Source organism: Eumetopias jubatus, unplaced genomic scaffold, assembly GCF_037043125.1.
Source record: "Eumetopias jubatus isolate StellerSeaLion01/CBP00866 unplaced genomic scaffold, mEumJub1_p1.0 scaffold_1, whole genome shotgun sequence".
Classification (NCBI taxonomy): domain Eukaryota; kingdom Metazoa; phylum Chordata; class Mammalia; order Carnivora; family Otariidae; genus Eumetopias; species Eumetopias jubatus.
This window is the reverse complement of record NW_028274807.1, coordinates 57,826,837-57,839,962: the sequence shown is the minus strand read 5'-3', so window position 1 is coordinate 57,839,962 and position 13,126 is coordinate 57,826,837. Positions and strand designations below refer to the sequence as shown.

Below are 13,126 nucleotides of genomic sequence, written 5' to 3'. Positions count from 1 at the left end.
GGTAGGGGGATGGGTTAGCCTGGTGATGGGTATTGAGGAGGGCACGTTCTGCATGGAGCACTGGGTGTTATGAACAATGAATCGTGGAACACTGCACCAAAAACTAATGATGTAATATATGGTGATTAACATAACAATAAAAAATTTTAAAAAAAAAACATCAAAAAAAAAAAAATAATAACTCACCCTTCCCTGGAAGAGTTACACCCAGTGACTTCTACATGACAAAATCATCCTGGGTTCCAAGGAATTTGTTCCTTCAACACACTTGTGTGAATTAGAAACATGATAGGTTCTGCCTTCCCAGGAATCCTCCTACTACACTGTGTTTAAAATATTGTAGTACACATTTGTATTTGTTGGGCAAATTTGTCATTGCTTGAGTCTCTCAGCTTACTATACCATTGATGGAAGCTTAACTATTTGTACCACAGACTCATAAATAAGGTATAAATAAGCACAAATAAGACAACCAGTTGACCTGATTATAAATTCTTCAGATTATAGGGCATGTGTTTAGGAGGTACAACTTTCCAAGTGTCAGCTCAGGAAAAAACAAACCTTTAAAATCACGTGACAGTCATGGACACATAGTTTTCCTATGTAGCCTTGCATCCCTCTTCATAATGACAACTGCAGGCCATCAAGTCAATTTTGCATTACCCAAAGCTTCTTTAAACTAAGTATTATAGGTTTGTGAGAGTACAAATGAAATCAGACTACAGGGGCAGAGGCTGAATCTAGTACTGTCTGCCATTCATGAAACATTTATTCTCCACCTGGCTCCAGGATATTCCCATGCCAGTATCTCTTGCTTGGATCCACTAAGGTAACTTTCCTTTTTTCAGGTTTTAATAATCTTGAGAGATTGAGAAGGCATGTCAAAAAGTAGAAAGAAGGGAGAGTCCAAGATGACAGAGGAATAGGAGACCTAAATTTCATCTGGTTCCACGAATTCAGCTAGATAGCTATCAAACCATTCTGAACACCTGAGAACTCAAGTGGAAATGGAAGAAAAGAATAGCTGCAACTCTATGAACAGAAAAGTGACCACTTTCTGGAAGGTAGAAGGTGCAGAGAAAAGAATCTGAGACAATATATGAAAGATAGACTGCAGGGGAGGCAGCCTCTGTCAGCTGGCTATAGGCAAGTGAAAGAGCAGTGGAGCACAAAACCAGAACTTTTAGAAGTCTGCTCCAATGAGGGACGTTGCTCTGGTGGCTAAGCGGGGGGTGGAACGCTCTCTGGGACAGTGTGGTCTCAGGACTCTCAGGGTCACAGGAAGACCGGGGGTTCCTGAATGCAGCCAAGCTCCCAGGTATCAAAGCAGGGAAGCTGGCTGCAAAGAGTGAGCCGAGGAGTGGGTTCTTAGCTCAGGGTTGCCATAAACCATGGTCCACAGTTGGGCCACTGCTCTTCAAGCAGGGACCCACAAGCAGCAGAACTGGGGAGACTCCCCTCCTCCCCCAGGAGGAGCGGCACGGGAGCGCACCACAGGAATCTGCTGGGTTTGGAGACTCCAAACGGGGTCGTGTGCCAGAGATAGAAACACTTGGTCACAGGCCAGGTGAATACAGAGTGCATACGGAGACCAGGGAGACAGGAGTGATTGACTGCTTTTCTCTGGGGGCTCACTGAAGAGTGGGGCCCTGGCTCTGGGGCCGGAGATTAGGAGACCAGTATTTTCATTCTCATCCTCTAAAGCTGCACAGAAAGCCTTCGGGAAACAAAAACTACACTGAGCAAACCAGAGCAGATTACTTAGCCTGGCCCCTGGCAAGGGTGATGCAATTCCTCCCGGGGCAAAGGCATTTGAGAATCAATGAAATGGGCCCCTCCCTCAGAAGGATCAGCAAGAACATCCAGCCAAGAAAAAGTTTACTGATCAATGAGAACTGCAAAATTCCAGGACTAAGAGAAGACAGCACATAAAATTCATGGCTTTTCCCCCATGATTCTTTAGTTTTTCAACTTTAATTTTTTCAATTTTCTTTTTCTTTCTTTTTTCTTTTTAATTTTTCTTCTTTCCTTTTTCAACCAACATCTTACCAATTCCTTTTTAAAAATCTTTTTTAATTTACATTTTTTACAATCATATTCTATCCCTTCATTGTATTTAACCTTATTTTTTGTATATATAAGGTTTTGTTTCTTTAAAATTTTGGGATGCAGTTTCTTCTAACACACCAAAATACACCCAAAATCTAGTGTATGGGTCTGTTCTATTCACCAGCCTGATCATATTTTCTTTCTTCCCCCCGCCCCCCGCCCGGTTTCAGGTCTCTTCTAATTTGTTAAGTGTATATTTCTCTGGGTTCGTTGTTGCCCTTTTAGTATTTTATATCTTGTTCATCTATTCTCTGGGCAGAATGGCAAGATGGAAAACTCACCTCAAAAAAGAGAACAAGAGGCAGTACTGACTGCCAGGGACCTAATCAATATGGACATTATTAAGAGGTCGGAACTAGAGCTCAGAATAACGATTATAATGGTACTAGCTGGACTTGAAAAAAAAAAAGCATAGAAGACACTAGAGAATCCCTTTATGGAGAAATAAAAGAACTAAAATCTAAACAAGTTGAAATCAAATAGGCTATAAATGAGGTACAATAAAAAATGGAGGCTCTAACTGCTAGGATAAATGAGGCAGAAGAGAGAATTAGTGATATAGAAGACCAAACGATGGAGAATAAAGAAGCTGAGAAAAAGAGAGATAAACAACTACTGGATCACGAGGGCAGAATTTGAGAGACAAGTGATACCATAAGACAAAACAATATTAGGATAATTGGGATCCCAGAAAAAGAAAGAGAGAGAGGGGCAGAAGGTATATTGGAGCAAATTATAGCAGAGAACTTCCCTAAATTGGGGAAGGAAACGGGCATCAAAATCCAGGAGGCACAGAGAATGCCCCTCAAAATATAGGTCAACACCCTGACATCTAATAGTATAACTTACAAATCTCAGAGACAAAGAGAAAATCCTGAAAGCAGCTCGGGATAAGAGGTCTGTAACCTACAGCAGTAGAAACATTAGATTGGCAACAGACCTATCCACAGAGACCTGGCAGGCCAGAAGGGACTAGCATGATATATTCAGGGTACTAAACGAGAAAAATACACAGCCAAGAATACTTTATCCACTTAGGCTGTCAATGAAAATAGGAGTGATAAAAAGCTTCCAGGACAAACAGAAACTAAAAGCATTTGTGATCACCAAACCAGCTCTACAAGAAATATTGAAAGAGGTCCTCTAAGCAAAGAGAGAGCCTAAAAGTAACATATACCAGAAAGGGACAGAGACAATATACAGTAACAGTCACCTTACAGGCAATACAATGGCACTAAATTCATATCTTTCAATAGTTACCCTGAAGGTAAATGGGAAAATGCCCCAATCAAAAGACACAGGGCATCAGATTGGGAAAAAAAGCAAGCCCCATTGATATGCTGTCTGCAAGATACTCATTTTAGACCCCAAAACACCTCCAGATTGAAAATGAGGGGTTGGAAAACCAGTTAGCATGCTAATGGACATCAAAGGAAAGCTGGGGTGGCAATCCTTATATCAGACAAATTAGATTTTAAATCAAAGACTGTATTAAGAGCTGAAGAAAGACACTATATCATAATTAGAGGGTCTATCCAACAAGATCATCTAACAATTGTAAACATTTATGCCCCTAACATGGGAGAAACCAATTATATAAGCCAAATAATAACAAAATCAAAGAAACACATCGATAATAATACAATAATAGTAGGGGACTTTAACACCCCCCTCACCGCAACAGACAGATCACCTAAGCAAAAGATCAACAAAGAAATAAGGGCTTTAAATGACACACTGGACCAGATGGACTTCACAGATATATTCAGAACATTCATTCCCAAAACAACAGAATACACATTCTTCTCTAGTGCCCATGGAACATTGCTGGAAATGGCCAGCAATCCCTGTACCGATGGATGAAAGATTACTTCAAACTTTGCTGTGAAAGAGAGGAGAAGGCAAGGGGGTCAACACTCAGAGATGAAGACCCTATGTTCTTCTTTGCTTCTGCCTTTATTGGTCCTACAGGATAATAAAAAAATCTTTATCACTGTTTCTCAAGCATGTGATGTGTGACAAGGGGTCTTACTGGAACTAGGAGGATCTGTTTACAGGAAAGATATGATATGCTAATCTGTATGTTCTATGAAGTTCTGCTAAACATAGCCTAGGCGACAATGCATACATCTCTTAGATCCCAGGGTGGCTGTATGGGCTAAGAAAGCTTCAGGGAAGGCAACCTCCCGTGGCATTCCTATGGCAGAGTGGTCATGCAGGCCTCAGCATTCCAGACCTACACCCTTCTCTGAAACCTTCCCTGCTTCCAGTGGCCTCCATGTTACATTTTAGCAAGCCAGGTATTATGGATGATTTCATGCTCTACATTAACACCAACATGAACATTTTCCAGAATAGATCACACCCTGGGTCACAAATCAGGTCACAGTTGTTAGGAAAAGATTGGGATCATTCCCTGCATATTTTCAGACCACAGTGCTTTGAAACTGGACCTTAATCACAAGAGGAAAGTTGGAAAGAACTCAAATACATGGAGGCTAAAGGGCATCCTACTAAAGAATTAATGGGTCAATCAAGAAATTAAAGAAGAATTTAAAAAATGCATGGAAACAAATGAAAATGAAAATACAACTGTTCAAAATCTTTGGGATGCAGCAAAAGCAGTCCTAAGAGGAAAGTATATCGCACTACAAAACTTTCTCAAGAAACAAGAAAGGTCTCAAATACACAACCTAACCCTACACCTAAAGGAGCTGGGGAAAGAACAGCAAATAAAGCCTAAACCAGAAGGAGAAGAGAAATAATAAAGATTAGGGCAGAAATCAATGAAATAGAAACCAAAGGAACAGTAGAGCAGATCAACGAATCTAGAAGCTGGTTCTATGAAAGAATTAATAAGATTGATAAACCCCTGGCCAGACTCGTCAAAAAGAAAAGAGAAAGGACCCAAATAAGTAAAATCATGAATGAGAGAGAAGAGATAACAACCAACACCAAAGAAATACAAACAATTATAAGAAAATATTATAAGAACTATAGGCCAACAAATTAGACAATCTGGAAGAAATGGATGCATTCCTAGAGATGTATAAACTACCAAAACTGAACCAGGAAGAAATAGAAAACCTGAAGAGACCCACAACCAGCAAGGAAATTGAAGCAGTAATCAAAAATCTCCCAACAAACAAGAGCCCAGGGCCTGATGGTGTCTCAGGTGAATTCTACCAAACATTTGAAGAAGAATTAATACCTATTCTTGTGAAACTGTTCCAAAAAATGGAAATGGAAGGAAAACTTCCAAACTCTTTTTATGAGGCCAACACTACCTTGATCCCAAAACCAGACAAACACCCCACCAAAAAAGAGAATTACAGACCAATATCCCTGATGAATATGGATGCAAAAATTCTCGCCAACATACTAGACAATAGGATCCAACAGTACATTAAAAGGATTATTCACCAGGACTTCAAGGTTGGATCAACATCTGCAAATCAATCAAAGTGATACACTACATTAATAAAAGAAAGGACAAGAAACATATGATCCTCTCAATAGATGCCAAAAAAGCATTTGACAAAGTACAGCATTCTTTCTTGATTAAAACTCTTCACAGTGTAGGCATGGAGGGTGCATACCTCAATATCTAAATGCTATCAGTGAAAAACCCACAGTGAATATCATTCTCAATGGGGAAAAACAGAGCTTTCCCCCGAAGGTCAGGAATACGGCAGGGATGTCCACTATCACCACTGCTGTTTAACATAGTACTAGAAGTCCTAGCCTCAGCAATCAGACAACAAAAAGAAATAAAAGGCATCCAAATTGGCAAAGAAGATGTCAAACTCTCACTATTTGCAGATGATATAATACTCTATGTGGAAAACCAAAAAGACTCCACCCCAAAATTGCTAGAACTCATACAGGAATTCAGCAACGTGATAGGTTATAAAATCAATGCACAGAAATCAGTTGCATTTCTATATACTAACAATGAGACAGAAGAAAGAGAAATTAAGGAGTCGATCCCATTTACAATTGTACCAAAAACCATAAGATACCTAGGAATAAACCTAACCAAAGAGGTAAAGAAGCTGTACTCTAGAAATCATAGAATACTTATGAAAAAATTTGAGGAAGACACAAAGAAATGGAAAAATGTTCCATGCTCATGGATAGGAAGAACAAATATTGTCAAAATGAATGTGTAGAATGTAGAGAGCAATCTACACATTCAATGCAATCACTATCAAACCATCAACTTTTTTCACAGAGCCAGAACAACTAATCCTAAAGTTTGTATGGAACTAGAAAAGACCCCAAATAGCCAGAGGAATTTTGAAAAAGAAAACCAAAGCTGGTGGCATCACAATGCCAGACTTTAAGCTCTATTACAAAGCTGTCATCATCAAGACAGTATGGTACTGGCACAAAAACAGACACATAGATCAATGGAACAGAATAGAGAACTCAGAAATGGACCCTCAACTTTGTGGTCAACTAATCTTTGACAAAGCAGGAAAACATATCCATTGGAAGAAGGACAGTCTCTTCAACAAATGGTGTTGGGAAAATTGGACAGCCACATGCAGAAGAATGAAACTGGACCATTTTCTTACACCGCACACAAACATAGACTCAAAATGGATGAAAGACCTAAATGTGGGAAAGGAATTCATCAAAATCCTTGAGAAGAACACAGGCAACAACTTCTTTGACCTGGACCACAACAACTTCAACCTAGACACATCACCAAAGGCAAGGGAAACATAGACAAAAATAAACTATTGGGACTTCATCAAGTTAAAAAGCTTTTGCACAGCAAAGGAAACAGTCAACAAAACCAAAAGACAGCCGACAGAATAGGAGAAGATATTTGCAAATGACATATCAGATAAAGAGCTAGTATCCAAAATCTATAAAGAACTTATCACACTCAACACCCAAACAAATAATCCAATCAAGAAATGCACAGAAGACGTGAACAGACATTTTTGCAAAGAAGACATCCAAATGGTCAACAGACACATGAAAAAGTGCTCAACATCACTCGGCATCAGGGAAATACAAATCAAGACCTCAATGAGATACCACCTCACACCAGTCAGAATGGCTAAAATTAACAAATCAGGAAATGACAGATGTTGGTGAGGATGCACAGAGAACTGAACCCCCTACACTGTTGGTGGGAATGCAAGCTGGTACAGCCACTCTGGAAAACAGTATAGAGGTTCCTCATAAAGTTGAAAATAGAGCTATCCTATGACCCAGCAATTGCACTACTGGGTATTTACCCCAAAAATACAAATGTAGTGATCCAAAGGGGCAACTGCACCCCAATGTTTATAGCAGTAATGTCCACAACAGCCAAACTATGGAAAGAGCCAAGATGTCCATCGACAGATGAATGGATAAAGAAGTGATATATATATGAAATATATGTATATATAATGGAATATTATGCAGCCATCAAAAATGAAATCTTGCCTTTTGCAATGACGTGGATGGAACTAAAGGGTAATATGCTAAGTGAAATAAGTCAGTCAGAGAAAGACAATTATCATATGATCCCACTTATATGTGGAATTTGAGAAACAAGGCAGAGGATCATAGGGGAAGAGTAAAAAATTAAACAAGACGAAACCAGAGAGGGAGACAAACCATAAGGGACTCCTAATCTCAGGAAACAAACTGAGGGTTGCTGGAGTGGTGGGAGGTGGGAGGGATGGGGTGGCTGGGTCATGGATATTGGGGAGGGTATGTGCTACGGTGAGCGCTGTGAATTGTGCAAGACTGTTGAATCACAGATCTGTACCCCTGAAACAAATAATACATTATATGTTAATAATAAAAAAAAAGAAAAAGAAAGAAGGAAAGGAAAGACAACAAACATTATACTGTACTCATTTAACCCTGGAAAACAATGCAAAGAATTATTCACAGATGAGTACATATGGCTGAAAAGTGATAACCTATGATCATATAGTTAGTCTGTTGCAAATCTTGGGTTTGCACTGAATCGGACTCCAAAACTCATCAGGCTAGGAGGTCTCTTTTAATACTCACACTTTTTTGGATTAACAATCCAAATTTTATTTTTAAGCTGTATCATTTAAATCACAAATACTTAGTATGAATACCATAAGTGCTAAAACACTAGCAAGTCATAATGCAAATTCAAATTCATGGGGGTACTTTAGCATTTGAAAGTTCTTTTACATACATTACCTCTTGCATTTCTCTTGACAGTATAAGATGAATATTTTTTATGTCATCTCTTTTTTAAAAATGGACAAGTCAAGGTTTAGGGAGGTAACAGACAGGCTTGTGGGGGGTGGCACAGTGATGTTTGTGCCAGAATGTGAACCTGAGTCTTGTGGCTTCAAGTCCAGCATAGCTGCATTACTCTGTTGTGTTCAGAGTGTTTTGCGGAGGAAACACCTGTAGCTTTCTCGTCCTGGGGGCAGACAATCAGGAGAAGGACAACAAAGAGTGCACATTCTTTCCCAGTTATCTTTGACAGCTGTTTCCTTACACTAACATTTCAAGAGTTGTCCTTCCTCCATTTCCTTCCTCTTCTACACTGAGAATCTATAGAGTGTTTTATATTCATTGTGGTAGGTATTTAGGCTTTCTCATCCTGGAGATATGCTGCTCCTCTCCCCTCTCTTGCAATGACCTTATTTACTGAGACTTCAAAAACAATCAAACCGTTTGCATTGTGTGTGCAAGAACCTTGCTACTACCTGGAGCACCTAACTGTTGGCAAAACCAGTCCTGCTGGCTGCTATCTCTGCCAAAGGGGAGAAGGCTCTCGGTTCACTTATCCGCTCATATGGGAGCTCTTCCTCTGCTTGGGTAACATTTTTTTTCAATTTCTTTGCAACATTATTCACATCCAAATTCCTTTCCTTGGCAAGTAGGGACCTGAGGGCTTTGCTCTTGGCTGGGGTTCTGAAAATTTGCACTGAGCTTGATAATAACATGAAGCTTCGCAGAGAAATGAATTGTAGAGCAAAGGGAGTCCAGAATCTTGGGGAAAGTGAAGCTGGGAGTCAAGTAGTCCAAATACAGAATTTTTTTCTAAAGGACAAGGGGATGAATCATGGTAGAAAAGCAACCCTAAGGCCAAGAGGCCAGGTCCAAGGTCAGAAGAAGGCAAGGGCTAGCCTAGAAGAGCCTACAAAGACAGAGCATGAGGAGTTTTATTAAAGCACCCTAGATAGAAGATCCTTTCTTTAAAGTTCAGGAGCATGAATTTTGTTCTAATCTCTTTATTCTTCATTTAAAAATCTCAGTTCCAAGTGGGATGAAGGAGAAGGTGTTCTCAAGAGCTTCAAGTCAGTCACTGAGAAATGGAAAATTATACGGTCTCAAAGGGCATTCAGGGACATATAAGAATACTAGCAAGACTTATACTTAAAAATATTAATTTTCATGAGCCACGAACTAATATTTCAGCGATACAAGAGCAGTTTCCTCTCTTCCTAGCCATTCTATTTCTTACTACTTAGTGCTTGAGTTCAAGTTTGACACTGAGTCTACAACTCCCTATTCTTATTAAATCATTTATTTTAATTTACCTTCCCTGACTTCTCTAGGCATCTGAGAATGCAGCTCCCACTCTAGAGGCATAAACAAACTTTATTTCCACTCCTTCCCTTTTCTTCCCCCCTTTTCTTTTCATTTAGGAATCTCAATTCCAGAGCCTCAAAACTTCAATCAATCCCAAAGTAATTCCTCTCCTTCCAAGATTAATGGGGAACCTACTTTGTTCTTGGCACGCTTACCATGTTGTTTAATTAATGAACTATTAAACAACCCAACAGACATTAAATAACATGATATAGATCATGTCATGAGGCAATTCATGATTAATTTCCAATGTGCATCAAAAGTTATAAGTTAGGAGAGTGAGGTTAGAAATAACTTTTTTTTAAAGGAAAAATATAGAACACTCTTTTCCTTCTGTAACTTGAGCAAATCTAAAATTACATTTTTGGGGGCATGAAAGTCTATTATGTAACACATGGTTTTCTTATGTAAACAATACAGTTTGTTATATTTAAGATATAATATATACTTATCTTATTGAAAAGATGTGGAGGAGTCCACTTACTCTCATCCCCTTATTTTTTTAAAAAAAGAAGTTAGGAAATAACAAGAATCAAAAGCTTAGAAAAAATGATCTGAATTTTTCTCTTTTTATCCCTAGGTCTTTACATGCCTAGTGACTGGTCAATGGAAGCATAGAGACAGATCCTGGGGAAATTTCCTGGAGGATTTTGAAGGATGGAAAAGATTTACATAAGTGGAGCAGAAGTGGAGGGACAGCTCACTCTAGTCAGAAAAGTGTACACATGGGCACAAACACAGCAGTATGAAAGGTTGTAACAGAGACTTTTGAGGCAGAGATGGGCAGAAGTATAAGGATCTTATTTTCTCCTTAAAAATAATCTAGCTGAAAAGTGAGTGTGATATATTTTTTTCCTTTTAATAAATTCTGCCTCCAATGGAAACATATTTATCAATTTATTCAACAAATATTTATAGAGTACCATCCCTCGTGTGACAAATATACAGGCTATATTCTCAACAAAGACAAGTACAAGGAAGTCATTTACACATAACTATAATTAGCATATTTCATGAGACAAACATGTCAAGACAGAACTGTCCCTGAAAATCCAGGGAAGATACTTAGTAATTTTAACAAGTATGTAGGTATAGGCAAGGACAAGGAGGATCCATTTACTTTGGGGAGGAACAAAGTTGCAAAAACCTTTCCCATGGGTGAGTTGGAAAGAACCCTGAGACTGACAATATGGCACAAGGAATAAGCTGTGGGAATCATCTCATCTTAAATTAAGAACACCATCATAGGATGCCAAGTAAAACAAAAGGACCTATCATATAATAGAAGAAATGTTTATTGAATAAATGAGTAAATGAATCAAAGTCATTGGGACAGGTGTCCTTGTTTGGCAGTAAATATAATGCTTGATGGCACAATAAGCAGGCATCTTGTTCCCACATATTATTTATTATTTCCAAAGGCAATCAAGAAAAAACAAAACTCTAATAATTTAGAAAAAGAAATAAATACTAAGATTGCCCTCCTTTGAGTTTAAACAATGTCAGTAGTTGACAATGATCTATTTCTTAAACTTTGTGGGTTTGCATTACATGTTTATTATATTATCCTGTATGCCTTATAAATGCTTTCTTAATAACAACACACACACATACACACACAAACTCATTGCTTTGTCCCCTGCCAATCTTCAGTAGCTGAAGTTGAAGGGGAGTGAGAAGACAAACCTCTTGAAACCCTCTTATGCAGAGGGCCTAGGAGCCTTATGGAGTCCATTCTGCTGGCATTTGGGAGGATTTTACTAACCACATTGTCTCTCTGTTTTCTATCCATAATGAAGTTTTATAAAAAGTCTGAACATATGATAAAATACTTTTTTTAGAATGCCCTTTAGGACCCAAGGCATTAATATAACTCCACAGAACATGTCATGGAACCCGTTTAACCTGGTTTATATCTGCCATTGAATTCAGTACTGAAAAGCACAGGGTCTACATTAAGGAAATGATCCTTTCTCAATGTTTGAACAACCATTAGTGAACTGGGCCTGAATTCCATGTCCACGTTTCCTGTAGTTTGATCAAAATTTGATTGTGAGTTAGCTATCATCCATTAATCGGCAGGCAACTTCTTCAAGAGGCCCCCCAAGGAAGCTCAGCATTGTCTTCCAAGGCAGTGAAAACTACTCCAGACCTAAAATGTTCTTAATCAGTGGCAAATTTATTAGAATTTCACTTCTATCAGTGGGCTTCATTCCAAGACTCCCCAGAAGTCACTCTGGAAGAAAAATACAGTATCTTAATTGTCAGCATTTATTTAAAATCAGGCATGAAAACATACTTGAGTGTTATTTTCTATTCAAACTGGGGCGCCTGGGTGGCTCAGTTGTTAAGCATCTGCCTTTGGTTCAGGTTATGATTCCAGGGTCCTGGGATCGAGCCCCACATGGGGCTCCCTGCTCATTCAGTAGTCGGCTTCTCCCTTTCCCTCTGCTGCTCCCCCAGCTTGTGCTCTCTCTGTCTCTGTCAGATAAATAAACAAAAATAGAATTTACCTAACATGATACTTAATGGTGAAAAACTAGAACTTTTCTGTTGAGATCAAGAACAAAGCAAGAATGTCACTGCTCACCATCCCTTTTCAACATTGTACTGGAAGTCCTAGTTAAAGCAATAAAACAAGTAAAGGAAACAAAAAGTATACAGATTGAGATGGAAGAAATAAAAGTGTCTTTGTTCACAGATAACATAATTATCTATGTAGAAAATCTGATAGAACTGACAAAAAACAAAACCTGAAAAAATAAGTGATTATACCAAGATTATAGGATTCAAGATTAATATATAAAAGTCAATCACTTTTTTATATACTAGCAATGAACAAGTGAAATTTGAAATTTAAAACACGATAACATTTATGTCATTATCCCCTGAAAGAAAGTACTTAGGAATAAATGTAACAGAATATGTGCAAAATCCATATGAGGAAAAACTACAAAAGTCTTACAAAAGACATCAAAGAAGAACTAAATGGGGAGATATCTTATGGTCATGGACAGGAAGACTCATTATTGTTTAGATGGTAGTTATTCTTGACTCAATCTACAGATTCAACATAATACCAATCAAAATTTCAACAAATTATTTTGTGGGTATCAACGAACTGATTCTAAAGTTTATGTTAATTGGCAAAAGACCCAGAATAACCAACACGATGTTGAAGAAGAACAAAGTCAGAAGACCAACACTATCCTCTTTAAGACTTTCTATAAAGCTACAGTAATCAATATAGTGTGGTATTGGTGAAAAAGAAGACAAAGAGATCAATGAAACAGACTAGAGAGCTCAGAAATAGATCCCCAAAATATAGTCAACTGATTCTTGACAAAGGAGCAAAGGCAAAACAATGGAACAAAGATAATCTTTTTTGACAACTGATAGTGGGAGAACTTTTATTACATCC

At 38.4% G+C, this 13,126-nt stretch overlaps 1 protein-coding gene across 4 annotated transcripts in view; it reads right to left on the bottom strand.

Moving 5' to 3' along the window:
- CD200 (CD200 molecule) overlaps window positions 1-13,126 on the bottom strand; it is a 108,175-nt gene that overhangs the window by 50,073 nt on the left and 44,976 nt on the right. For 2 of the 4 annotated variants that reach the window (XR_015768449.1, XM_088024462.1), the window contains one exon: window positions 10,985-11,941. The exons of 1 other annotated variant lie outside the window; for it this stretch is intronic. Coding sequence is in view for 2 of the 3 variants with exons in the window: in XM_088024462.1 (XP_087880588.1) it covers window positions 11,937-11,941 (5 nt within the window). In the remaining variant the exon portion in view is untranslated. Of the gene's footprint in view, window positions 1-10,984; window positions 11,942-11,974; window positions 12,187-13,126 lie in introns of those variants that run through there. One more of the 4 variants, XM_088024446.1, reaches the window with a different exon arrangement.